The sequence below is a fragment of the Lampetra planeri genome, chromosome 7 (assembly GCF_965212315.1).
Source record: "Lampetra planeri chromosome 7, kcLamPlan1.2.h2, whole genome shotgun sequence".
Lineage (NCBI taxonomy): Eukaryota > Metazoa > Chordata > Hyperoartia > Petromyzontiformes > Petromyzontidae > Lampetra > Lampetra planeri.
In genome coordinates, this window is record NC_136113.1 from 12,404,333 (window position 1) to 12,431,971 (window position 27,639).

The 27,639-nt window shown below is 42.5% G+C and overlaps 2 protein-coding genes across 6 annotated transcripts in view; one reads left to right on the forward strand and one right to left on the reverse strand.

Moving 5' to 3' along the window:
- The window catches only part of LOC144719992 (protein Smaug homolog 1-like), a 63,155-nt gene extending 44,683 nt beyond the window's left edge, over window positions 1-18,472 (forward strand). For all 5 annotated transcript variants that reach the window (XM_078596389.1, XM_078596393.1, XM_078596388.1 and 2 more), the window contains exons 9-15: window positions 591-824; window positions 2,282-2,367; window positions 3,351-3,472; window positions 3,785-4,040; window positions 4,690-4,867; window positions 11,968-12,051; window positions 13,905-18,472. In XM_078596389.1, the coding sequence (XP_078452515.1) occupies window positions 591-824; window positions 2,282-2,367; window positions 3,351-3,472; window positions 3,785-4,040; window positions 4,690-4,867; window positions 11,968-12,051; window positions 13,905-13,933 (989 nt within the window). In that variant the 3' untranslated portion in view covers window positions 13,934-18,472. The remainder of the gene's footprint in view (window positions 1-590; window positions 825-2,281; window positions 2,368-3,350; window positions 3,473-3,784; window positions 4,041-4,689; window positions 4,868-11,967; window positions 12,052-13,904) is intronic.
- A 1,022-nt stretch (window positions 18,473-19,494) lies between these two features.
- GCH1 (GTP cyclohydrolase 1) overlaps window positions 19,495-27,639 on the reverse strand; it is a 29,002-nt gene continuing 20,857 nt past the window's right edge. The window contains exon 6 of the mRNA XM_078596394.1: window positions 19,495-26,464. Within this exon, the coding sequence (XP_078452520.1) occupies window positions 26,338-26,464 (127 nt within the window). The 3' untranslated portion in view covers window positions 19,495-26,337. The remainder of the gene's footprint in view (window positions 26,465-27,639) is intronic.

Here is a 27,639-nt window from a genome sequence, read left to right on the forward strand (position 1 = left end):
AGACGGGAAATGGGGGTGATGATTAGGGATTAATGAGTGCGACAGGCGCCGTGGAGGCGACCGCTTAAGTGGGGAGCATGTGAGGACTCGGAATGAGGAGGGGTGCAAATAGGAGTGAAGACATCTCGCCGCTGTCGCTCGAGCCGTCAACGGGACCTCGCCCCTCACGCCGTCGCCGGGCGGGTGTTGGCTGAACCCCCCCCCCCCCCGCCGGGGACAGACGTGTGGGTGGGTACTGGGCAGCGTAGGAGAAGGCGGCAGCAGCAGCAGCAGCGAGATAGGAGGGAGTAGGCGAGGTGCAGAATAGGAGAGTTGCGGAGTAGATGAGAGCGGCTAGTAGGAGAAGCAGAGTGTGTGGTGACAGTGGAAGGCAGTCTTAGGAGTGCCTACATCGGGTGCGAGAGTAGGATTAATAAAGTGTAAGCAGGTGACCTGTTACTCCGTGTCAGTGTGAGTAATTTCGAGACACTACACTTATATGAGTGGCTAGAGGGGTGCAGCTGAACCACTGGAGATTTCTTCCCATCCCTTGATTGTGCTTGTTTGCCAGCAAACAGATGAACTGATTGCTTGAAATGCGTTTGCTGCAGACAGTGGGAGCTGTGGCAATTCATCCCCGGCAAGACGAAGGGAGGTTGGGAACAGCCCCAGCGTCTCAGGACGTCCGCCATTGGCAGGAATGGAGAGGAGCGACTTTAGTGGCCTGGGAACCCTGTCTGCCGCACATGGTGATGGCCTCGGGGGCTCAGCGGGTGCGGCAAATGAAGGAACCCATGTGAGCGAGGGGGATCTGCCGGGCCAGTTTACGCGCGTCATGGGCAAAGGTATTTGTTGAACATATTTCGCACCGTACGTAGCCAACCCTACTAATCAGAGGATGCCTCTCTCATCCTTCATTTGCTGAGCATGATTAGGCAATTGATAGGCTTTTTTCCACTGGTACATCCAAGCCAGGCCTGCACGGTATAGGTGGTTTCCCATTGGGTATTTATCAAGCCGATTCGTTAACCCTCACAAGACATCTCAATACGGTTCAGGGCCAAGCAGGGCCAGGGCTGTGGACAATTATGCATTTATTGTATCTCTCCGGTCATTTACACTGTAGAGACACAATGTCTGCATTATCTACATCCATATAGGTGTGTTATTTGTGTGTGACCTCAGCAGCATTCCTCGGCTTGTGCAGTGGAAAATGAACCTTGATCTTTGGTTGTACAGTGAAAACGGTGTATACATTTCTGTGCATTGCAAGGTTGCCTGATGTTTAAGAAGGATTATTGGACATGTGGCACATGCCTGAAATCCAATGGTTTGGATACAGGGCTGATTGAGGAAGTGGTGAACATCTAGACCAGTGGTCAGTTCATAACCTCACATGTCCATAACACAGTATAAAAGAGCAATGTGTGTGATGTTTGTTCAAGTTCTGGGCTGTTGTAGAGATCTGTAACTAAGCAGTACTTGCATGTCGTGCTTTTTAGAATGATGACATAGAACAGTAAAAATAATTGCACTACGCATACAGTAAGTCCTCGCTTAATGCATTTTCACACACCGCGTTTTCTCTATAATACGATTCTTCTATTCGGGAACACTTTTCACACAACGCAGAACGTGCCCATTATAACGCGGTTTCTGAGGAGTTGATGACGAACTACTTTTGCGTATACCCAGAATGGGAATTCTGGGTATACGCACACGGAAGGATAAAGTATGCGTCGACCCTCATCTCAGTTCTTTGTCCTGCCATCTTACTATGTGATCCTTATGGCTGTAGCCCGGGGTACCATATAATACAAAATGGCCGAGGCAATTAATTATTTTATTTCTGGGACACTATTTTTTCCAGGGGTGTACTTAACTCCGCGACTGGGATACCAATCAATCCGAAATCGGTGGTACTCCGTGATGTCGAAACGCCAAACATTAGCATGAAAAAAATTGTCATCGACAAATGCAACTTTGAATAGTGCATCGTGTACAGCTCGTCGAGATGAGTCGATTGCCGCATCGCCGACCATCAACGGACTAAAAGTGACTGCATCACCGACATTATGCGAGAGACGGGGTACTATGGCACCCCGTGGTACCGCCATAAGATTCATGTGTGCGCGCACACCTCTTGCCAAACTTTATCGTTGCATTAATTCTTTTGTGGAAATTGTTTTGGCTGAATGCGTTTCCGCTTGACGTAGCACTTCCCAAGAACGCACCTAACGCGTTAAACGAGGAATTACTGTATGCTGCGACGCATAGATGCGCTTTTGTGTTGCCTGCCCAGTGTGCACACAGCTTCTTGTGTCACATCCGGATGAAGACAGTGTTGCCTCATACCTGCAGCTCCTTGACAAGTGTTTGGTCCATGAGGTAAGCCTTCCTTCATGAGTCTTTGACTCCATATTCACCCTGTGCTGTGTCGGGGGCAAAGTGTCTCCTTTGTTCAAATATACCGTTGGCCACTGGTCAATCTCCATGAGTTATCTTGAGTCAGAGATATATCTTACACCTTCTTATGGTGTTGGTCAATGTCTCCATAGGATGAAATTGTTGACTTCCTGGATGACCTTCAGTCAGTGTGTCAGTTTGTTTGTCATAGCACTTGAGTAAATGTCATCGTAAGTGCTCATTTTGACCAGATGAAAATCTGGCCCCTATGATGTAAAACAAAACTCTTAAGGTGTGTTCATCTGTGAAATAAAATCAAGTTAACTATTGAGCCTTCTGAACCAGTGTTTCCTACTAGCATTTGCTTAAATAGTGGAAATTCTGGTATGACATCAAGAGTCAATAATAAGGTGTTACCCGTTCAACAAATGCCCCTGGGTAACCTGGTGTTAAGAAGAGAGAGTTACACAGCCGCAGAATCCACATTAAATTCAGCAGAGAACAACAACACTACGTCCGATATTGGAATGTCCAAAATAAAATGGTAGACTTTCGCCATTTTACCAACAATTTATATAGTTGGTTATTATTTATATGTAGATAGTATTCATTTATATTTAGTGACTTTCTTACCATTTTCTCTTTTTTCTTGCACTCATCGTGTTTTGTATTGATGGCCCACCCGTGCTGGACATCTGTGAAAAAGAGCTTCATAGCTCATCGGATTCCTGCAGTCCAAATAAAGATTCTGATTTGACAAACATGGGGATATTCAGAGTAGAAATCGTTCGGATAAATATAACCGACAAACTGGGCTTTCCAGTGATAGTGTTCTCATTTGGAGAGGTGCTTTTGTGTCACTCCATTTGCGAGGTGGGCGAGCAGGTTGTTTGTCAAAGGTGGAAAAACCGGAGCAAAGTACCACTTACGAATGTAATGATGTGAATTGTGTGCTTTTCTCTCAGGCCTTCACGGAGACTCAGAAAAAGCGCCTGGTTTCGTGGAAGCTGCAAGTGCAGAAGTTGCTGCGCATCTTCCCGCGACGTGCCCTCTTCGAGATGCAGACGTTCCGGCAGCCCTCCCGGGGGTCTTTACCACTTTTTTTCGTGATCTATTCACAAGCTCTACAGATAGCCGAATTATGTACATGGATAGCTGAATTGTGTTGCGACTGCTTGGATGGCGAGATTTTACCATGTGTAACAACTATAGGGGAGATTAACTCATCGCAATTGGAGCTCACAACCCAGAGATATTTTCGGCACTGGTAATTTGGAGAAATCTCGGGGAGGTGTTGCTCTCCCATAGTTAACGCGTCAGTTTTACTCACAGCCTCTTTCGCAGACTCATTCCACGAATTGAGTTTTTGTTGTTGTTGTTTTGTTTCTCCTTTGTGAAGGTGGGGAATGTTTGGCCAGTCCAGTTCCCTGCCGGGCGTGGGAGGTGGCGGCAGTGTGCTGGGGGGTGCGCCGGCCAGCTCGGTGTGCGGCCTATCGGGGAGTCGCTGGGCCTCGCGCCCATTCCCTGCACCGCACCGTAGCCTGCCGGGTAGCGGCCGCCTGGGTCTCATGGGTCCCGGCAACAACGGCCTCGTTTCCACGCCTCCACGTGCCTCGCTCAGCAGCCCGGCTATCGCGCCTGCTAAGGGTCGGCAGGTGAGCGTCATTTGCTGGCCACATTAGGTAGGTCATCGTCGTCATTAATCATCAGCCATGATCTGTCTACTGCTGGATGAAGGTGCCTCTCTCATGGTCATGAATGTAAATACTGACATATTAATCATGTTATGTAGTCAGAATATAGGTCGCAGAAATGAACAGAGCAGTCCCCTGTTAGAATAAACCACAAGATCAAATGGAGGACAGGATTTAGACAATTTAAAAAGTGCTATGAAGAGATTCATAAATTATATTTGCTACATTGATGATGGGCTTGAAGGTGGATGAGAACATTTAAACCCAGATTTTGTTTATTTCGTTTTGAGGTTTTGTATACGGATACTAAAATTTATGATAGATTTTTGCCAGATACCCCACATATGAATACATTTATATATTTGATTTCCATCATCATCAAAAGCCATGATCACTGCTGGATGAAGACGTCCGCAAGCTGACACCACTTCTCAGTCCTGTGACACACAAATACATTGAGTGAAAATTGCGCGAGGATTTGAGAAGGGAGGAAGACTTATTGCTCAAAAAGGATCAACGTTTGGTCTCGCTTGCATTTAGCAAGTGTCTTGATGGCTTGAGATCCTGCTGGATATTATTCACGACCAGTTGTTGCCTCCCTTCTGAACAGAACTTATGGTTCGGGGGAGTCCTGCCTGGGAGCTCTGGTAGCCCCAGCGGCGGTGGTGGAGGAACAGCCAGCGGGAGTGGTGGCGTTGCGGCGCCACGCCCGCACGGCTCGGTGCAGCGCACGCGTTCCCTCCCCATGACAGTCTCCCCGCAGGCCATGCTGCTGTGTCAGCAGTCAGGTGAGCGACATACCATCACCCTGGGCCAAGGGTTTGGTCAGAATGTTACAACGACAAATGCTACAACAACACGATAGGAGCGCAAAGTATCGGAAAGGTAGTCCATTTAACATGTACACTTTCGCGACCAATATTCATAATACAGGTTTTTTTTGGGTTAGATCCCATGAATATAAAAAAAACATTCTGTATATATGTTTAGCACGTAGGCTTTCGCGACCAATATAATCTATAATAGAGTTTTTTTGGGTTAGACCCGACACAGCCAATTAGTAAGGGTTGTCATGTAAACAGAACATGCCAATTCGTTACTACTACAGCACAACGGTGTGTTGGAGAGCCAAGCCACAACATTTACAATCTGAGTACGACATTTCGCCAGTAATTACAACTAGCTTCATCAGGCGACAGCCACATTTTTGGAGAAGTCATTCTGTTTCGTGCCTTAGATGTGATGACAACACTTTTGCACTCTTCTTGCGCAAAATGGGGGGGAATTGATGAATCAACGTGCATTCTGCGGGCCCATTGATCTTATACTTCCTGTCCATTGTGTGTAGTAAAATAGCCATGCCAACGATAATCCCTAGTGAAGTATGGTGGCCTGTATCGGCATGCATTTACACAATGTATTATTTGATGATTCACTTCCAAGCAGCATTAAGTCTGTAGCTATCCGAACAGTTGGCTGGCTGGGTGGAGAGGGGAGGGTGGGGAGGGTGAGGAGGGGCTGGGTGGGGAGGGGCTGGTGAGGGAGGGTGGGGTTGGGTGGGGGGTGGGAGGGGTGGGGCTGGGTGGGGAGGGGCTGGTCACCCCGTGGTGGCCTTATAAAACTCAACGTTTCACCTACTCACGCCGGCTTGTGCCCACCCTCACAGTCGGCCATATTTGCGGAATACACCACGCCGCTGTTGACCCTGGCCATTGACCGAGCAACTCAACGTTCCTCCCAGCTCCCTCCTTAGGAATGTGTTTTATTTTTCAGAAGACACCTGGCCACATTTGATAGCTCAACAAACCCACCCTGCAATAAAGGTGTCACGGTCAGTGGCTCAAGTGTCATTATAATTGCTTGAAAATGGCAACACCCGGGGAGCTATGAAGTGAACGGAATGTACTACCTTCAAGTAGATTGCGGATTCATCTGTGCATATTTTTGCTGGGTACATCAAGTATACAGTGTTAGCATCCAGATACAGCCAGTATTCAGCAGCTTTGAGATTGAAAATAGGGTTTCCCCTTTTATCTGCGACTAATGCGCCGGGTGGCATGGTTGCGATGATGGTTGGGAAATATTACTTTTCGGTCCTAGATTTGAAGCTTTCGTGACTGCAAGGATTCATATTCTAAAGTTTTCGGTAAAGTCACGTAGGTAAAAAATTAAAATTAATAAAAGTAAAATAAAAATAAAAAGTCACCTTAAGACGGAAGCTTGTGTTGCCTCCGAAACGTCGTGATTTTTATTTTACTTTTATTAATTTTAATTTTTTTACCTACGTGACTTTACTGAAAACCTTAGAATATATTGCTTTTCAGCTTTGTATCAACAGGCTACCTTTGACTCAATGTAGCTATTCTGTATCCTGCAGGGTAAAAAGGTTGCTATTGTGAACCCCGACATTAAAATGTGAATAACATGCGTGGAATTTCTCTGGTAGTTTGGTTTCAGGCTTAGGATGGGCTCATTTCATCCTCAGAACACAAAATGTACATTCTGGTTTCCTGTAACGCTCTAGTTGCATTCCTGAAGAACACCGCGTGATGGAAAAATCTCGTTATAATAAAGCATATTTCATAGAGGGTATAAAGCACAGTCCGCGATAACACTTGAGATGCGTATGCAGGCTGAACAAAGACTGGCGAGCATAGGAGCATCTACAAGCATCCAGCAGCATCCCGCCTTGTGTGATGCCACGCCAAGGCAGCCGCACAACCGCTTATTCCTGCTCGCCCGTCGTGATTCTGTTCACTCAATCACGTTTATATGCCTTGTATAAAGGTGTCAGTTTTTTGTACCAGTTGAAAGGGTAAAAACCTATTACTATATTTTGCCACTGGTAAAGGAGGTCTCATAGTGCAAATGCTTACCCCGAGCTCTCAATACTCTGATAGTGTGCTGTCTTTGAGTTGTGCGCCTTTTGGCGTCATCTGGTCCAACACCAATGGAGACTAGGCTCTAAGAAAAGCTGTCTCGGGTGTGAACCAATCAACTTCAAGGACAGTGCATATCATTATCATCATCAGAGTTGTTTTTTTTTGTTTGCATTTTGACTGCTTGTGTTGTGGTTATTGGAAACATGATGCCTTGTATAAAGGTGTCAGTTTTTTGTACCAGTTGAAAGGGTAAAAACCTATTACTACGTTATATCCAATTCGCGTTAGGAATGCACGCGTTATAGGAGAACAGACTGTAATTGTACGTACTATTGGTTCGCAACCTTTTTTTGGGTACTGTACCCCTTGTTGAATTTTGTTTCAACCGAGTTACCGCCCTTAGCTGACCCAACATGGTTCTGAGAATGAAGTGTATGATTAATGAACATCAATATTTTAAACAATTGTCAATTTTGCGAGGTTATCCTAACTAGCTAGTAACTGCAAGCGGAAAAAAATGGATGCTCTACGTGCGTGATTTAATTTGTTCTCGCTCACCTTCTGCATGCAGCAGAACTCGGGCCAGAGGCTGCTTGTCTAGATGCCTTTCTGTTGACTTGCCAAGATATTATAGAATACAAGACTGAATGATATGTGTCAGAAGGTACAAATTATCTTTCCTGACGGTTTGAATAGTATAGTCGACAGTCCTGAAAACAATGTACCATCCGATGTGCACATCGTCATGTGCATTTCTGTAAAAGGTGCCGAGTTAAACCGACAGTAGGGGAAATCCCCTGAACCCATTATAAGTTGAATAAATGTCTCCCAAATCCGCCATGCCTTCTCTCACAAGGCAGGTTTCAGACCTGTCTGGGAAATGAAGACATTCCAACTCGCTATCCTTATTTTTTTCCCCATTACTTCAGACATTTGCCTGTTCAAAAGTTAACAAAGTTCATACTCAACGTTGCTCTATAGTTTGTATGATCAGTGGCTGAGTTTTTTTTATTGACTTTATACTTACATATAGGATGCATGTTCAGCATAAATAGGAAAGCTATGTTTTAGTTGTAGCTTTCTTGTTGGTAGGATGGTTTTTTTCTGACCCAGAAGCTTGCTAGCTAAGATTGGTAATAATAATAAATGTTACTTATAAAATGCTGCACAGTTTTCGCTCACTCTCGAAGAGAGAAAACAACTCAAAAGGCACGAGGAACCAAAGACAAGCAGGAAAAGGCAGCCCGTGCCATGACTCGGTGCCAAATTCAACCCCCATAGCTCTTATTCTCTGTGGTTCTCTATATGTTAAGGCGTTATCGGCAGCAACTTAATGAGCATTTACTCATCAATTGGTAGGCATGGATTTTTAGACAAAGATTGTAGTGGAACTGTAACTAATTAAGTTTCATGTAAAAGTGACTGTTATGTTTGAAGAGGACAAATCAATGAAGAAGAGAGCCTTTGGAGTGGAGTCACCAGAGGTTGGTGGACAGGGCCAGATGATAGGATATTGGAAGAGTATAGTTTGGGAGGATAGATATTGACCGCAACAGTTGTGGGTATCTGGCAGAAGGAAAAGCAATATGTGCTGTGTGGTTGCATCAACAACATTGGTAGTGTTGATAAAGACGTAAGGCCTAATACATCATGATATGGCGAAAAAGGCAGCTCCAAGGATTTTTGGCAGAAAATGTAAAATTCGATTTAAAAATATCTAGTGGTGTGATTGGCAATGACTTTCCACCTAAAATAAATTGAGAAAGGGACATACGTTTTTTTGTTTTATTGTTAGCTTTTAAGCCCATAGTCAGTCCACTGCTAGATGAAGGCCCGCTTTATGCCATGTAGGTAATGTGTGTTTGTTTGATCATACTTCACCACACTGGCCGTTGCTCATTGGTTGATGGATATGTTCAGATATCACCTGCCACTAATATTAGCCATGTCCTATAATCGCACTGGTGGCCCAGTTCATAGTGCAGTGCGTGAAAATTTGTATCGCCCTTCGGTTTCATTTAATGGAAATAACAACATCATGATGTTTTCATGAACTGTAGACATAAAAGGTATCACAACAATCGCCAGACATTTCATTTCCTTGCTATGATATGGGCAAGCATTGTTATTGCTGGCTGTGTTGATGTGTGCTTGTAATGCAATGCTTTATAGAAATCTGTTTGCATACTATTTGCATAAGTTCATTAAATATATGTATATATGTGTTGTATACAGCACAATTTGCAAGCATTGTGTGTAAGAATAGATTTTAGTTGCTGAATCAACACATTGATACATAGGACTATAATTATACGTTGATATTTGCAATGAAATATATTGTAATATTTTTATATGTATAAAGATGATTACTTGCAATTATGCATTTGTTAATTTCATTGATGAATAACCATCTCGAACTGGGCAGAAAATGGTATTCCAGATTAATTACCTCATGAATATATATAAATAAAACATTCTGTTAACACATTTTATTTTATTCGATTGACTGGTGCAATTGAAGATCGAAAAAATACTCGCTGGAGAAGACGTGATTTTTATTCTTTTTTTGCTTTTTTCCCCCAATGAAATTCCAATTGTGTTATTGGCATCATGTCATGGAATGATGACATTTCCATATTTTTCACTTACCTTAAAAATAACCCCATGTCAGAGAATAGCCCTTGAAGATGATGCCACAGATCTACTTCTGAGGTCACTTCAATACTCCATTTATATTCCCTGCAAAAAAAGTCAATCAAATTTGAAATATTTAAGCCGCAAATCTGAATTATAATAATTGAATGAAATGAAATACCAAATTTAAGATGGTATTTTTTGTGCCATCATTGGTGATCGGGCTGAGATCATTATTTTGTGTCACTTAACGCAATTTAATAATGTACGGCAGTGTGGATTCAAACCCAGGGTCTAAGAGGTGCCAACGCAGTGCTCTGATCTCTGAGCCATCCAGCCCCACCCCACTGGATAATCTTATTAGTTGACTTTTTCAGGGTGACCTTTGCAAGTACAATTATTCAATTTGCTAATTGAGTTTACTGTTTGCACCTGCTGGAAACAACTGAGTCATCTGTGTGTCCATGCCCGGGCTACGTGACGTTCGTTGCTTTGGCTCTCATTGAGCGTTTCACAAGCACATGGGAAAATGCAAAGAAATTTAATGGGGATGCAGTGGAAATTATTCGGGGCATATGCCGAGTACCTGCATGAATGACGCAGTGACACAGAAGAGCAAGTTATTGACCGATGTAATGTATTTTATTGTCCCATCGCATTGAGTCATTGATTGCTTCAGCTGAGCCTAAAGTACCAAAAAACACTGCCTTTTTGTTTTTCCTACGATCTTTGGTTCTTAGTTTTTTTTTCTTTGCCATTTTAAGTCATACACTTTTCAGGTGTTGGAACATGAGATCATCATCACGATCCAAGGGCAGATAGCCCGTTGGTGTCCACTGCACTGCAACATTGTGTTATTTGTTTCCACTTTCCTCTCGTCTTGTGCCAATATATTCGAGGAGTTCAAATCTGCCTGGGCCCAATTTTTTATGTCGTCAAGCCGTGCTCTGCCAGGTCCTCCTCTCTCCGGTTCCTTCCATTTATGGTCCACCCTAAAACTCAACCGCACAAACCATGGCAGAGGTGGATACCTCCTAATGCACAAATGATGAGTTAAATGATGACGTCACGCTGCTGCTGCTCTATTTAAGACCGGGAGCAAGAGCAGAGCCTCACCATTCTGGGGAATTGCCCAATGAGGCTGGATGCAATTACCAGCGAAACGTCGTACTCAAACTGTAAATGTTGTGGTTTCACTCTTCAACACACCGGTGGGCTAAAGTAGTGAACTTTTTGTCTTTTATCAACGTGACACTTTTTTTACTAATTGGCCGTGTCGGGTGGTGGAGGGTTATGACACATTTATAAATAACGCGATCTAACCCAAAAAGTTTATTATGAAATGGAAGATTAACTACTCTGCAATGTGCGACTGCGGTCATCCAGAGCAAGACCGTACAACAAATAACGACGCAATGCCTGATCCAAGAATACGACGGAGACATTACAGCGATGCACTCCACTGCTCCTGAAGCGGTTATCTGGCTTGTAACACCTGAATGTGAAATTGTAGTTGCTCTGCATCTATGTCAGCCTTTACGAAAGAAGGAGTGGGAAATGTATGTTACCTGGACAGTGGAAAGTGTAGGCCGTTCTCATGTCAGTGATCTCTTGAGGTTGGTGGTTGAAGGGGTGGGGCGGGCAGCATTTGCCATAGCAGATAATGTGATGCGAAGAAAATGTTTTGGCGTTGACAACTAACATAATAAACGTGAATGTCCTTTATTTGAGAGTCCTGCTGTAGAAAACTGGAACTCCAGTTTGAGAAAATTTGTGCATACTGGTATATTCTAGATTTGAAGTTTTCGTGACTGCAAGGATTCATACCTGAAGACGGAAGCTTGTGTTGCCTCCGAAACGTCGTGATTTAATTTAGTTGTTTTTTCATTTAATTTATTACCTACGTTACTTTACCGAAAAAACCAAAGAGTATACTGGTAGATGACGCTTAAAGTCCCTACAAAGGACAACAACCTTATATCTTCACTGCCATTGCACTGCTCTGCGTTGGTGGGGTCTCGCGTACACAGAGATGTTTGAATGAACCACCAACCTCCCCTCCAAATCACTATTGCAGACGTATATTTTGACACTTTCTTGGTAGACCGCATTTAGTAGCTCCAGGTGCTGTCACTTCCTCTGAAGCAACATGGCTCGCATCGTCTGCTAGCCATGTAGCTTTAGAGCGGTATACAGCACTGCAATGAGTCCCACCCTCCATATGTTGGCCAGTCACAGCCGGTGGGTGGCAAAGGTTCAAGGTCAACTGAACAATGACCTGGTTTGCACGTTCTGATGTTATTGTCCCCTGTTAGTTGTTTGATTTTGCACGGAGTTCGTTTTTTTACACATGTTTTCTTGTTTTGGAACAGAGTTTCAAGTTCTGGTGACAGAGCCGGAGATAAATACGAGGCTGGAGTCGCTGTGCCGGAGCATGACGGAGCATGCCCTTGAAGGTGGATATTGCAAATTTGGAGATGGAAGCTGTCTACTCCCCTTACATACTGCATTGTGGGAGCTGGAGGGGGGTGGGGGTATGTCTGACCACTGAGTTGGTGCCACATGGGTTCTAAGCTGTGTTTGTTCAGCCACGTGATTAAAGCATGTGTTCAAGTGTTAGTGCTGAGTTGATGGTCTCAAATTAGTCATTAATGAAACCACAAAATAATGCGTCATATAAATCAAAATTGTTATTTAGTTTCTTTAATTTTGAATTTCTTAAAAACAAATTTAAGCTTTATTTACATGCTGTAAACACTTGTTTGAGAGCATATGATTGAGACCCCCCCCCCCCCCCACATGGTGAATAATAACCATATTGATGTGACATGAGAAGTATTTCTATGATTTCCCCTGTTGTAATGCTACACTGTTCATCCTGACTGTTTTGCTGTTGATGCGGATAGGGTCATTGAACCAAATAGGTGATGACCGCTTGTGTTGCGATCGAAACGTCATAGTTTTTTGTTATTTTATTATTTTCTTTGAACCTATATACGTGACTTTACCGAAAGACCCAAAGAATATGTTAGTTTTAATATTTGGCATTTTGGTCATGATCTTGGCGTAACATATCCTCCTTTAAATGTCCGTCTCAATGTTCAATTTAACATCTGAAATAATTTTGTACAGGAAATATTGTGTTTTATAGAAGTCAAAACTGTCAGCTCTTCAAAACTGGCTCAGTGATGGAAGTGCTGACTCTTAGGATAATCATTGTAATTTCATCTAAACCAGCCCTATCAACCACCAATCAGGACAGCAGCTTGCATTCAGTCTTTTTCCGAGTGGTTGTTGATACAGAACCACCCTGTCTATAGTTACATTGCCGCTTATTGTGTTTGGCTCACTGTTGGCAGGAACACATGTTGATAGTCCTTGCGCAACTTCTGTTGCATTTGAGAAGGCATCTTGTCTGGTCATAGTTACGTGTTATTGGATGCCGTGTTGCAAGCGCATCATTATATCCTGTTATTCCCTTCCGTATTGGTCGTTTAAAGGGTGTTGGTAATAACGAGACAGGGGGCGTGATCGTCTGGAAGGTCATCGGTCAAGCGGGATGTCAGTAATCTGTTGCCCTTGACCGTGATTTTCTGAGAAGTTAATTTATTATTCAGTCATGTTTTTACATCTCTAAAGCCCAAGTGAGAGTTGTATACTTACGTATTATACAAATACGTACTGGTTCATGTCGATTAAAACAAATTAAAGTTAAATTTATTCATGTTTTTTTTATTAAGTTGATATCTCCTGAGATAGAGTTTCTCATCACTATTGAGCTGTTTCAGGGGTAAGAATCAGAATCACAAATTTTTGCCGGGTAAAGCCGAGTGAGCTAAGAGGCTCTTCTTCAAGCGCGACTCGGCCAGCAGTAAACATCAAAGGTTCCCCGATGTACCCACTTATTTTTGCCATAACCCCATGATTTCCATGAAGACCTAATGTAGCTATTTTTTTTAGATTGTGACGTTTCTGTGCTGTGTGGCGATGCACCTCGCAACAAGTCAGCATTGCTTTACATCCGTTACTATTTTTTGAGCTTTGGGAGTGCAATATTTCCCCCCCCCCCCCCCCCCCCGTTTTAGTTTCAGTAGATCCTCCAAAAAATGCAATTGTATTCGGGGACGCGCTATATTTCCTTCTTGAGATTATGCATGAGATCTTGCATTGGTCATTTGCTTTTCCTTTACAAGATAATGCTGAGGGTGTCACTGGGTGGGGGGTATCTTTCAGCCTTCCCTTGTAAGCGCACCCTTACCATTGTCGACCTGTCCATCCATGTAACATGTTGACCAATTCTCTGTTGCAGACGGAATGGAAAGAACATCAACGATCTAGATGGAGTGGTGTTGGCTGTCTTCTGTGCCCGGCAGCAGCCTCATTACATCGCTCGACTCCAATAACCTCCCACCACAAACTCATGGCCTGAATATGGGCTTTTAAACACATTCTTTTGCCTGAGTTTTATATATAGATTTGAAAATTTGCAATGAGCAGTGCCAAAAAAAAAATTTATGCAGAAGCATTACTTAACTTTCTTTTTTACACAAACCATTTTCTAAACTTTATACTCTTTGTTGAAGTATAAATGTAACAATATGGTTTACTGGGTTGGTATGAATTCAGAAAATATCATAAAAGGGGCCCTACTTGTTGCAAATATTTCACTGTTACCATACATGTTAGTTTAGGTATACGTCTTGATGGAGCTTCTGAGTATTTTTATTGGTTCTGCTGAAAAGTGCCTGGCCAGGGAGCAAAGATGAGCTCCTGACGCCAAAATAAATATTCCCTTGACGTTGCTGTTGCCGTAGTTTAATCTGCTTGGCGTTACGTGCTTGATTCGCCACTTAAAGTCTATTTTTCTTACATAAGAAATGAATATAATTGAAATGCACTAGTAGAGGTTGTTGGCAAGTTGAGACCTACAAAAAACAAAATCACCTCCGTGGTCATTGCCTATACCTATTGGCGCAGGTGGCAACCTTTGCAGAACCACAGGTGTTGGCAATGGGCTTCGGAGCATTCCGCTGTTGTAGAGGAGATTTAGTGGAGGCTACCATCTCTGTATGTGCCAGTGTTCACAAGCGATTTTGATCTATGCACACTGATGCTATTGGAAATAGTTTTGATCTCTACGGATGTGATGTGTGTGTGAGACTAAGCCGACATTGTGTGTCAATATGCACTCAACGGAGGGAATTGTGCTTATAAGAAAACATTCAAATACGATAGCAGCACACTTTCCATTAAGAGGTGCTCGTATTGCTATGAGTGGTGGCCTAGCAGTGTTGTACAACAATGGCCGTGGGGTTCAGGACCAGCTGTATTTGGAAGGCTTACGAGGCAGTTGCCTCGTGTAGAGCCGTTTTTGCATCATTGACTGCACAGAACTGGTTCCTGAAAGGATAACGCAACGTTGCTGCTAAGGAGTGGCATTCATTCTTAGGGAGGCAACATCATTAAGGATAGAGTCGTGGTTGGGTAGTGGCTGTGAACATCTCTCCCAGTGCTCTCTACAAGGGATCAACCTTGTTTTTTTTTCACACCATCCTAAATCGATTGGGTTGCATCGAATCTGGTCTGTTTTCACGTTGAATATGTCCGTGAATTGGGAGTGATTGTTGTATCTGTATGTCAGACCACAGAACCAACATTGCTAATTTTGGACTCTCACCCAAGGTTGCATCATAATCTAAAGGATAATGACTCAACGGTCTCGAGGCATTCACGAATGACTTTACACAAAGAACCACTGTAAAACATTGGAAAGTCACTTGATTGAACTTATTGCGGCTCTGGGAGCTACCATTTGTAAATACAGGATTACAAACCAGATGTTGTCTATCGTTTATTGACAACAACTGGATAGAGAGAGATGACGTTTATAACGTAGTTATAACTACGTTATAACTACGTTATAACGTAGATTGTAACGTAGTTATAAACGTTGGTTCTTCAACTTACGTGGGCGGGAGGGAAGCTCGCACATTTTGTAAAAAGTAAAAAGTCAATCTTAATCACTTGTCATCGTTTGCTCTGAAGCCGCGAGACAAGTTACGCAATCGAACGATAAGACTGCCTACTTGGCAAAATGTGTTTTTTCAAGAACCTCCCGAGTATGATCCACAATTGAATGTGGAGATGATATTGCAGTCCCACTTAAAAGCACCACTCAATGCAATCTGTCGAGAAGTTTTATTTTGGATGAGTTTAAAAAATTGTGTTGCTTTGGACGATGTCTAATTCCCACCATTCTTTGCTTTGCCGTAATTCTCGTAATATAGTTATAGACATCGTTGACACTTGAGTGGTCTTACAATGGACACTCAACCCCGGTGTTAAGCGGCACACTTGTTCTTCCCACTCAACAGTACATATTCACAAGTTAGCAATAGTACCAAAAATTATATATTTGAAAGAAAAGGTACACGCGAGTGGCAGTTAAACACATGCACAGAAGCTGCATGGCTAATTAGAAAGCTATATATATCTGACGTTGCCCTGCTTGACTTGTGTAAGCTCTATAAATCCACACAATTTGGGGTCTTCATCTACTCGAATCTACTGCCCTTCACTGATTGGATCGTTAAATTTCGATTTAAAGCTTTCGTGGCTGCAGGGATTCATCTTCTTGGTTCTTTCGGTAAAGTCACGTAGAAGGGAAGTAATAAAATAATAAAAAAAAATAAAACATAATGAAATACAATTCTCACGACGTTTCGGCTGCTTGCATTGCGGCCGAAACGTCGTGAGAATTGTATTTTATTATATTTCGATTTAAAGCTTTCGTGACTGCAGGGATTAATCTTCTTGGTTTTTTCGATAAAGTCACGTAGAAGGGAAATAATAAAAGAATAAAAATACAACATAAAAATTTAATTAAATAAAAAATATTTCCCTTCTACGTGACTTTACCGAAAGAACCAAGAAGATGAATCCCTGCAGTCACGAAAGCTTTAAATCTAAATTTACTATTTGGTTCTTTCGGTAAAGTCACGTAGGTATCAAATAAAATAATTCATGACGTGAAGACCAGGTCTGTTGGGGAGACAGCGTCTTCACCTGAGGACGGCTGCTTGCGTTGTGGCCGAAACGTCGTGAGAATTATTTTATTGTTTTATTTTTATTTTATTACTTCCCTTCTACGTGACTTTACCGAAAGAACCAAGAAGATGATTGGAGCGTTATTTTTTAAATATATTTGGTTTCGCAGTTTGCACCCGAGCGGTGCTGAAGCTGCAAAAGGAGCTTGACCGGGTCTGGCATAAGATGCCCCGTGACTCCTAATTGTTATTATTTTTTACATATATATATACATTATAAACAACGCGTGTGCTTGCTTGTTTTTGGTATAATGCAATGCTTATTTTTTTGGTTATTCTTTATTTGCAAGTTTGCTGTACATGGATCTCTGTGGGACAAAATGTCATCACATTGGCCTTGCGTTGTTGATGGAAATTCTGTTGGGTTTAATGGCAAAACATGTTTAATTGAATTTGAAAAACAGTTTCGCTCATTGTTGGTGGGTTTAAGTATTCGCGCCTTGCTCTTCTGGACTTGAAGAATTTTGAGTGGCAGAACTTGGCAAAAGTATGTTATAGACATAGCCCACCAAGTACTTCAGATGGTTTTAGTTACCAAAGCATGACATCCACTGTTAAGTTAAATAGACTTATAAAACAACAGCACTCACAAGAGTTGGCCATTTTGTGCTTAGTCATTGTCAAAAAAAAAACTTTGTTTTACATTTCTCCTTTCGAAAATTATGTTGTAATCTTTTCAATGACCCTAAACGATGAAATTTAATATTTTGAATTACTATAATGTATCATTTGCCAAACATTTGACTTACGTCTGCCATAGGTTTGTTTTCCCCTTTTCCTAGAAGGCAACTAAAGGAGCAGTGATGACTGAAGCGTTAACGTGAACATTTAATTTGAGAGGCATGATCTAAAACGAAATGCCCCGGCTTTTGTATCCATGTAATCAATGTTGTGTTTTTTCACTCTGTAACCTTATCAGTGACCTTGGCACAATATTGCATTGGCTTAAAAAACAAAGAAAATCAATGCAAGGGCATCCATTGCTGTTTATGAAGGGACAGACATGCATACAAATTGTGTCACGGTAGCGTAAAAAAAAGTCAATTGTTTTAGCGCTTGGAATTAACACGCACACGATGGTAAAGTAGAACCTACTTGTGTGATTCGAGTGCATTGGCTTCATGGAGATATTTGTTATGTCAACGGTACGAACATCCCATTTAAAATGGAAGTACGCTAGCTTGGTGGCAGATCTGGAGTTCTGCAAGGGGCATGGACACGGAGAGTCGAGGTGATGTTCCCGTGGTCATAATTGAAGCTGCCATTCCGTTCACCATTTAACCAGAACTATGATTAGCACTTCCTAAACTGAGATTATTTTTCTATCCCAACCGTGTAAGATGATGGGACACCTCGAGTTTAGTAACGTTCAAAACCAGCACACTCCATGTACCAACTTCCACAATCGTAAGTCTGCCCCTGTGCTGTTAACTCTGCTGTTTTCACAAACTTGATCTACGGTGTATGCCTTGGGCATAGTGTTCATATTTATGTACCTTTTTGTTGTGCCATATGAAAAATACTTAAAAAATTGCTATATCTTTCAGACACTAAGATTTGTTTTTTTTATATATCGCTGGATAAGCTGCAGGCATGCTGATTTTTTTTCTCCAAATGTAACTTTTAGAGATAACAGATTGGTTATGAAACTTCCTGGCGTTGCCTTTGCATTTTCTTCTGATGAGGGAATACGTATAGTGACTCCACTTTCGTATTTGTGTTAATCGGAGTTTGCTATACAAATACAAGCGGAAATATACATTGTAAAGTGCGTCTTTGTTTGCGTGATTTTTTTTTGTCTGAGCTGCCAGTGTTGCGTTGGGATTCTGCCGAAGTGCCAGTGGCTTGCGCGCACTGGTTTGGACACCTGTGAAAAAAGAGCTTCATTGCTCATCGGATTTCTCCAGGATAAATAAAGATTCTGATTCTGTCTGGTAATTCCTGTTCGTTCTCCCAGCGGGGGCAATTGAAACCTATTTATTGGATCCCCCCCCCCCAACCTCCTTGCCGCCTCTATCCTCCGTAAATTTAAGTTGGGTGCATCACAGTCGATTGGCAGGTGGGGTAAAGTGTAGGTAATCCCATATCTTCCAAGACGTCTGGCCAGCGTAAAAGATGAGGCCACATTCCCTCGAGGGGTGTCGTGACGAGCAATTGCAGGGCCGCACCTTGACCTTTCACCTGATGGTGCACCAAGTCTCACAGTTTTTCAGAATTGTTCCTCTTTAGGATTTTCGACCGGGCTTTAATGAACGACTTGTTAGGCAAATGAGCGTTTGTAATAAATCTACGCAGGTCCACCGCTGGGCAGTGGTGGCGCATGCCTGTTGTCATTCAGCCCTGTGGAGGCGATGGTTGATGGATCGCATAAATGTTGTGAAACTCCCTCCCTCCCCCCCCGTGTTCGTCGATGTCCGATACCAAGGCAAGCCAAGAAAAGGCAGTGCAGCACGTTGACTCATCGCAATCTCTTTCCATCTGTGTCGGGACAGTGTTGCCTTCTCGCGCATGCTGGTATTCTCCGGGTGGTCGGGTATCCCATTTGCTTTGAGTGTGAAAACACTGAATTGATTGGGTGAAAATATATTTAAATCAATAAAACCGATGCCGGCCGCTCCTGAAAACAAGTCCTACGGCTGAGTGTGGCTTTTCTTATGGATGCATTTCAGCACCAGGAACGTAAGGAATTGGTGTTAAACACTGTCCATGCCAAGTATCTTGGTAACGGTTGCCTTAAATGCCGTTGTACATCCAGCTGGAGTTCGCTCACAAAGGTAAGTACACCGAAAAATGTTCCACGTTCAAACATTTATTCGCAAAGCTATTAAAGGCAGACTCTTCCGACGACGTATAGCTGTAAAAGGTAAGGCCACTGGCGTTTAGCAGTTTCAGACACCAAATCGGGAATTGAAAAATCTGCCCCGCAACATTGTATATTTCCTGACATGAAACAACTGCACGGAGCCATCGCCACGGTACAAGCGTACAACATGGGAAAAGTAAATGTAGCGCACGTGTGTTGATCTTCTTTCGCACCGTACGTAGCCAACCATGCTCATCGGAGATGCGAGGGAAGGCCAACAAACTGAACACAAAAAATGTGCAAAGCACGAATGATGTTGCAGCACATCTGTGACGAGTGCACGGTGGTCAACATCCAGGGAACGCTGCGTCGTGTGCCCGGCCTACCGAGCAACGTTGTGGCCACACCATCAGCCCCCGTCAGCTGTTTTACTCCTGATGTGAGCTCTCGTCTGTTGCGCGATAAGCACACGAGCGCGTGTTAGCATAGGGGTGGGGGGCTTTCAAGGCAGGGGTCGGAGCCGCACCTCCGATGAGCACGTTTGGCTACGTACGCATGCGGCTCTTTTTAAGGACCGCCGTCTCGAATTCACACGCACTGCGACTCTTGTAATATTGAGGGTTTTTTTCTTTACCAAATTCAAACAACATGCTTCATGTTGTTTTGGTTGCAGACTCTGGGGTTCAGGTGTTGTACCTGGCCCGTGGATAATATCCTCTATCAAGCTATTTAATACGTAATGTTGACTATTTGCTTAACTATACGCGATGCTCGGCTCCAGGTTTTTATTTGTATCCATACCTCCCTTACGGCATTGGATTTGTTTTACTTAAAGTATCAAAGCAAACATGTAGAAATAGTGTACTTAATCAGATACATATTTTAGCTACCGGCCACTTGAATTGTGCCGACATATCATGTGGTAATTGCACAATGCAAATTGCACATACCTTAATTATAAGACCCGAGGACACCGAGTGTTGCAAGAACTGGAGTCGGCACTAACCGGGTTACAACACAGATCATCCACCGAGGCTCTTAAGTCCAGCTACACTGCTCCGTTGAAGCCTCGGGACGCACACAGTGGTTCAACTGTTACAATCCATCAAAACAGAACAGCATTTCCCACTATTGGTTCAGGGCTACCAACAGAGACGAGCCACCGCCTTGCTCATTCAACCAGAGAGACGCCGTCACTTTTGAGTTAATTCTGTGACCGTTGTGTCTCTTCGTACACGTGCACGGTGTCGTAGGGCAGAATATTTTCCCCTGGCCAGAACTTTCATTCGTTGCGCAACAATTCCCTCGCCAACCTATCCGCTGACAAATGTGCTCGTACATCTTGCACAGCAAGAACTGTAGTTGTGCTTCTCCCCTCTCGATCGTGTAAGACATGAGCAAATCGTGAGAGTGTTTTTGATTTCGATTTAAAGCTTTCGTGACTGGAGGGATTCATCTTTTTAGTTCTTTCGGTAAAGTCACGTGACTTTACCGAAAGAACCAAGAAGGAAAAAAAAGTGTTTTTGATGTTTCTACGCCTGGCTGAGGAGGCTGGTAATGGTCTAACTTGTCCTTGGTGCGTTTAAGCATGAACTCCAGTTAACGTTGACGAACAGCATTTGATCATAACAGTACCGACTGGATTTAAGACCAGAAGGCCCTGTTGTCCCTTTATATTGAGAGGGCTTTGTCATGAGTCCGCTGCACCAACTTTTGTTGTGATCACTTTCTCGCGTTACGACTGAGGCTCACGCCAAATTGAGAGGGGACAGTTGGCCGGGGCGACATGTGGGACCCAATATACTCTTCCGATGTCTGGAGTTAAATCGCTGACTGCTGAAATTATGGGTTAATATCCCAGTTTCTCATGATAACCAGCATGCATGGATGCTGAACTTATTTCCCACCGTACTTTGCCAACCTTGCTAATCGGAGCTTAGACGATTTATCAGGTTATATCAGAAAAAGTGTACTTTTGCAACTAATTCGTCCAAGGCAAGCTCAAACAATATATGTGGACAGTCTCATTTGTGCAACTGAAGCAAGTGCAGTTCTGATGGTTATGTAGGATGTATTCTAAATAAAAAACAAGTGATAGCCCATTGTGTTATATCTGGGTTATTCCATGACTGAGCAAGCGGCTTGCTTTACTGCCATAAGGTATTCGGCACAGGATGCATGTTTCACTTTGTGCTGCAGGAACTTCCTTTGGTCATCATATGTTGCGCGGAATTTTGAAACCGGGTTGCATTGAAGACGCGCACATCACAAGTCGAAGTCTGTTGATGCAAAGCAATTGGATATCGAGACCTCGACAGGAGCCTCGCTTGTCGTGTAATAGAAATTACCTGTAGCAATACATTTTAAAACAATTTTAAACATCCATTTCTGTACGTTTGCCTTAAATCAAATAAGTCAAATTCAAGGCAACACTTGATGCTATTTCCTAAATGTAAACCACTTTACATACAGTATAATAGACATATATTTAATATACACATGTAAAAATGCTTGGAAATGTAAACTTATACAATTACAACACCGAATATATATTTCCATACAAATTAAAATACTTGCGTTTTGGAAAACAATCCACTGAATTGTTATGTTTCACAATTCTACACTGTTGTCCGATGTAGATTTAACAACACACACAGATGTACAAAAGCTTTATACAAAGACTTATGCAAAACCACCAGTTCAAAAAAACTGCATTGTGATCATTTTTTTCTTGAACCAACTGAAAAAAACTGAGTGTGGGACTGGTTGTCCCATGTTTTCTCTCAATGTATCAAGTTCATGGCCTAGGACCAAAAATGCCACCAAACAGTTCTTCTGAACTAGTGGTTTAGAAAAAGGTGAGAGTTTTTTTTTTAATATATGTAGTTCAAATGTTTGTGTGTTGTAAAATCTATTTGTTTGCCATCCTGCACTCGTTCTTTTGTTGTGATCGGTTTCTCATTGTAGATTTGAATTCACGATTTACCAATACAAATTTAAGTTACATTTCCATTTGGGTTACATTCATACCCTAAACCCCAAATATGTACTCCTCCCATTTCACTCTGGCACAACACACACGAGGAAGTATTATACGCAGCACCATTAAATATCACAAAACATGGACAACCCCAAGTGTGAGCGCTACATTTTACACGAAGGATTGTGGTTGAAATTTATGTTATTAAAACCAGGTGAGACCTCAAGACACGAGCAACGTATCATTTGCAAGAGTGACTTTGGGACATCAAAGTTATGCAAATAGGAGGGCCGCCGATTGCTGTGCATAGGTCCCATTTGAGTAATTTCATCAATTGCCAAAATGTTTTTTTTTACCAAATGGTTGGGCAACTTTGGCAGAAAACCCTGAATCAATCGAAACCGCTAAACTACAGATACAGTACAGGAGGCACGAAGGGAGCATATGGCATTTCCATAAGCATGGTCATGAGTTGGTGAGAGTAATGTCTCTTCTGTGGGCTCTACAATTGTTGTTTGCTGCAGTGTTCGGGAAATGTGTACGTATAGTATGTACAAAATATGCAATGTGTATAAAAATATCAATATAAACCCACCAGTAAAATATGATGTACATACAAAAACAACTGCATTTGTAAACGTACATGCATGGTGTGTGCAGTTATGCAGTGGTGCGTGTATGTTTATATACGCGCACCACTGCATAACAGCGGTTGACCCAACAGTTTAGACTCATCCCCGCCATGGGAATGTGGAGTTTTAGCCACAGGCTTTTGGCAGCTAACGGAGATGAGCAACCGCGCTTTTATTCACTTGAGGGAAACCCCTTTGCCCAGTTTTCCGCGAGCCATGAAAACTCGAATTCGAACTTCCGCGTTACCCAGCACGAGTTGGGTGTTCGGGTGACGTACCCTGACGTGCAAGGGGGAATGCAGTACCACGATGTACATACGAATATCGTCTGTCCTAATTGCATGGGAGTGATGCCCCCCCCCCCCCCGCATGCGTTTTTTCTCCGGATTCCTCGCATACGTACACACACTTGTAAAATCGGCTGAAAACATGCAAAAATAAAAAATGCAGGACCCTCCTCAAAAATAGTAAATGGACTCGGTGTGGGTTTCCTGGATCAATCAGTCATTTTTATTCCTAATTCTCGCTGCAGCCTCAATTTTCCTGGCCGCTTTCTTTTCACGGAAGAGGCTGAATCCCCTCCATCAGAATTTAGGTGGAGAGGCAATACGTTCATTTAAAAGTTACATTTCATTTTGGCCGCAATGCGGTTTGACCTGTTACCCTTAGGTGTACTCGAGTAAAATCTCACCCAGCGGTGTTTCTGGGAAAGACCCAACTCACAAGATATCTTGAGTAATATTGCCAAGTCAGGCCAGCTTGCTTCAATCTGTCACGTGGAAACTAGGTATTTGACTGTGATGCACACATATATTGAGATATCTCTGCGTGAACAAGTGGACATCTTTTTCTGCTGCGATTTTATTTTAATCGTAGCTTAGAAACCTGTGCTTGACACATTGGGACCCATCCCCAGTTTCCCATCGACATTAGTAGTAGCTTTCAATGGTATAAGAGATACCAGGCTGACATTCAAGTAGCATCCCATAGCCTATTGCATCACACTCAAATGTTATGTCACCCAGACAGTGACATAGAGGCGTATGTTGCATCTTCACTGAAGTCTGCTGCCTGTGTGATCTCTCAGGTTCTATAAATTACATAATAAAATCAGTACTGCAAAATAAAATTCCTCTTCTATGCAGCCATCTCATAAGCCGTCACCATAAAGCAAAAGAAAGTTAATCCACACATATTTTTTTCCCACAACCTGAAAACGTGCGGTAAATACAAATAATACTTAAAACAACGTGTTATGACAACAGATAATGAGAAGACCTTACAATTGTAATAGTGATAATTATGAATGTTGTGAGTGAACAAGAGGGGTTGAGTCCATCATATCACACTCGGTGATATGTCTCCCAGACAATGATTGTATCTTCATGATACCCACGATGTTGTGGATAAGTAATCGTGAATAAAACATACTTTTATTGTAAACAGCATGAAAACTCGAATGATACCCAAAGGTGTCCTCTATATAATCACAGAGGACTTTTGTGTATTTTTATTTTACGTACCGTCAGTATAACCCTGATATTAAAACAGCCGTTAAGTTCAGCATCATGTACATCGTACAATATCTTATAAACTGCGTCAACTTTCGTCACTGACATTTTAGTAATAAGACTTGGGGCTTATTCCCAAGATGTCAGCATTAACCCGGAGTGGAGAACGCTGCTTGCGCCATTGATGACTGGCTGGGTTTTATAATAAAAGTATAACAAAAGGTCACGCTTGGATAACAAAGAACTTGTCAAACACCACCCATCTACTCCACCCATTTATAAACCAGTGGCGAGTATTGACCTTAAAAGGTTTTCACAATTAAATGCACAAAAGCGATCATAAAAATGGGTATGAATTCTGGGCGGCAGCAGCAGCAGCTAGTGTTTCTTGTTTGCGCATAATTTACTAGCCAATGCAGCAAGTCCAGGAGGATTGGATAAACACTGCCCCACTGTCTGTGTTCATGACACAATTTATATTTGGACTCTGTTGCCATCCACTCATTGTGCCGTGCCACGTCCGTCGGCCATGTTGCCAAACCAAAGGTTTGAATTCATGGGAAGAAAATGGCTTCCAGTAGCATAATTTCTTAGCGAGAAACCAGTGAGTGATCAAAGATGCGTGAAGCTCTGAGCACCAAACAAACGTCAGCTTTGTTGAAAAACACAGTTTAGACCATACACATTAAATTATAAGAGGTATGCATGAATATACATATTTTTTCACAAGTTTTCTTTTTGTTCCAATTGCACTTAATCTCAGGATATGATTCAATTGTATTTGGAGTAAATATGCGTCAAGAACATATGAAATATTTTTTTGTAGATATCTGTACATTTTGGATTTAGATGCTTGTGGTATCACATTCTCTCAACCTGAGTTTTCTTGTCTCGGATATGATCACAACATTACAATCCTTTTGACTGACATTTGACTACATTGCAAATATGGCTGAGGCTCTGCTCACTTATATTTATTTATTTATTCCATTTCCAATTATAGCTACCTTTGTGAATCTCTAGAGGTCTGATTCATGGGTTGGTAAAAACAACGGACCACCCATCCCCCTTGTTCTAGCAACCTACAAGAATTTCAGATTTTGTTTCCATGAATTACAACTTTGTCATAATTGGTTTTTTACCCTTCTATCTGGCAACAAAACTGACACCTTGTTTTTACAAGGAGTCATGTTTACATAGACCACAATACCTGCAGTCATAATGCAAACAAAAAACATAACTCTGATAATGTGCACTGTCCTTGAAGTTGATTGGTCCACAACCGAGACAGCTTTCCTTAGAGCCTAGTCTCACATGGGTTGGACCAGATGACGCCAAAAGGCGCACAACTCAAAGACAATGCACCATCAGAGTATGATAATTGGTTTTTTACCCTGTTTTGTTGCCAGATAGAAGGGTAAACAAACAATTATCATATTTTTACTGGCAAATGAGGTTCCAATGGTACAACTTTGTCCTCAACAAAGCATGCTCCAGTCTGTCACCGCACGACAACCCTACAGGTGTAGATGTAGCGGCACAAGCTTGTGCAGTGGCAGCGGCTACTCAGGACGGGGTTGAATGTTGAAGGCTCTCAGGGGGGTCTGGGAAGGAAGAGTTGTTGTTGTTGCTGCTATCACCGGTGGTCGCGTGCTCCGCAATGTTGCGGTCCGCAGGCCAGCGGCGTGCCCACGAACTCGCTTTGCTCACTCAGTGTCGGATGAGCGACAGGAACTCTTCTCGGGTCTTGGGATCCTCCCGGAAGACACCCAACATGGTGCTCGTCAGCGTTTTGCTGTTCATCTTCTGCACGCCGCGCATCAGCATGCACATGTGGCTGCTCGTGCGCAAGTAGCAGGACCCAGAGCGGTGGAGAGAGAGAGGGGGGGGGGTTAGTCTACACTCTCACCTGCATTTAAACAAAAATTGATGTATTTATATTCCTAATCACGAAATGTGGAATATCTTACCACTGGCTTAGAGCTGACAGCACAGATAGGTACAGCCCCAACCAAGAGGGAGACGAGTTAATTATTTTTGTCTTTTTCACTTCGACGACGCAATTGAGTTTCAGTGTGCAATTGACAATTTGGTAGAGCACGTTTGTTTGCAAGTTTTGCCACACGTACGTGTGGTTAATGCAGACTTGATTTCCTCGAAAATGGCATCTATATTTTGCTTTTGAACATCTTAACACCCGTTTAATTGCCAGAAAGGGTAAAACCTATCCTTGTTTTTCATCATTTTGGATACTGGCAAAAAAGGTCCCAATAGATAGAAACCACTTGTTTGCTTTTTTGTGCCAGAAACGCAACAAAAATACAAGAACTGAGAGAGTGATGACTCACTGCTCTGAAATGTAACGTATAGGCCATGAGTCATCTCGTGGGAATCTGATCGAGCTTCAACTTTAAAAAAAAATAACTTGATACAGACAGACAAGACTTCCTATTACGGTAAACCATGCTGTTTACGGGTCACCGATTGCCTGCTTTCTAAAAAAAAAAAGTCCAAAAACTTATTTTTTAAAAAATCAGAACGCATCTATTGTGCAAGAGAGTAATGTGCACATTGAACAAAAACCCCAACGTCGTGCTTGGGCAAAGGTCCGGGCAGAGCTACTCGAGTAGTGGGTGGGGTTGGCATAGGATGCAGATGGGGCCCATTAGCAGCTGACGGGGACAATGCTAGAAACGCGATTGTGGAAGTTGCGCGTTAATGTTGGTGTGGCTATGTCACAGTATTAATTCTAGATTTGAAGCTTTCGTGACTGCAAGGATTCATATTCTTAGGTTTTTTCGGTAAAGTCAAGTAGGTAAAAAATTAAAATTAATAAAAGTAAAATAAAAATAATAATAATAATAATATAAAATAAAAATCACGTCGTTTCGGAGGCAACACAAGCTTCCGTCTTCAGGTGGAACCGTCACAGCACGATAGCTGTATCATTTTTATTTTTATTTTACTTTTATTAATTTGAATTTTTTACCTACGTGACTTTACCGAAAAAAC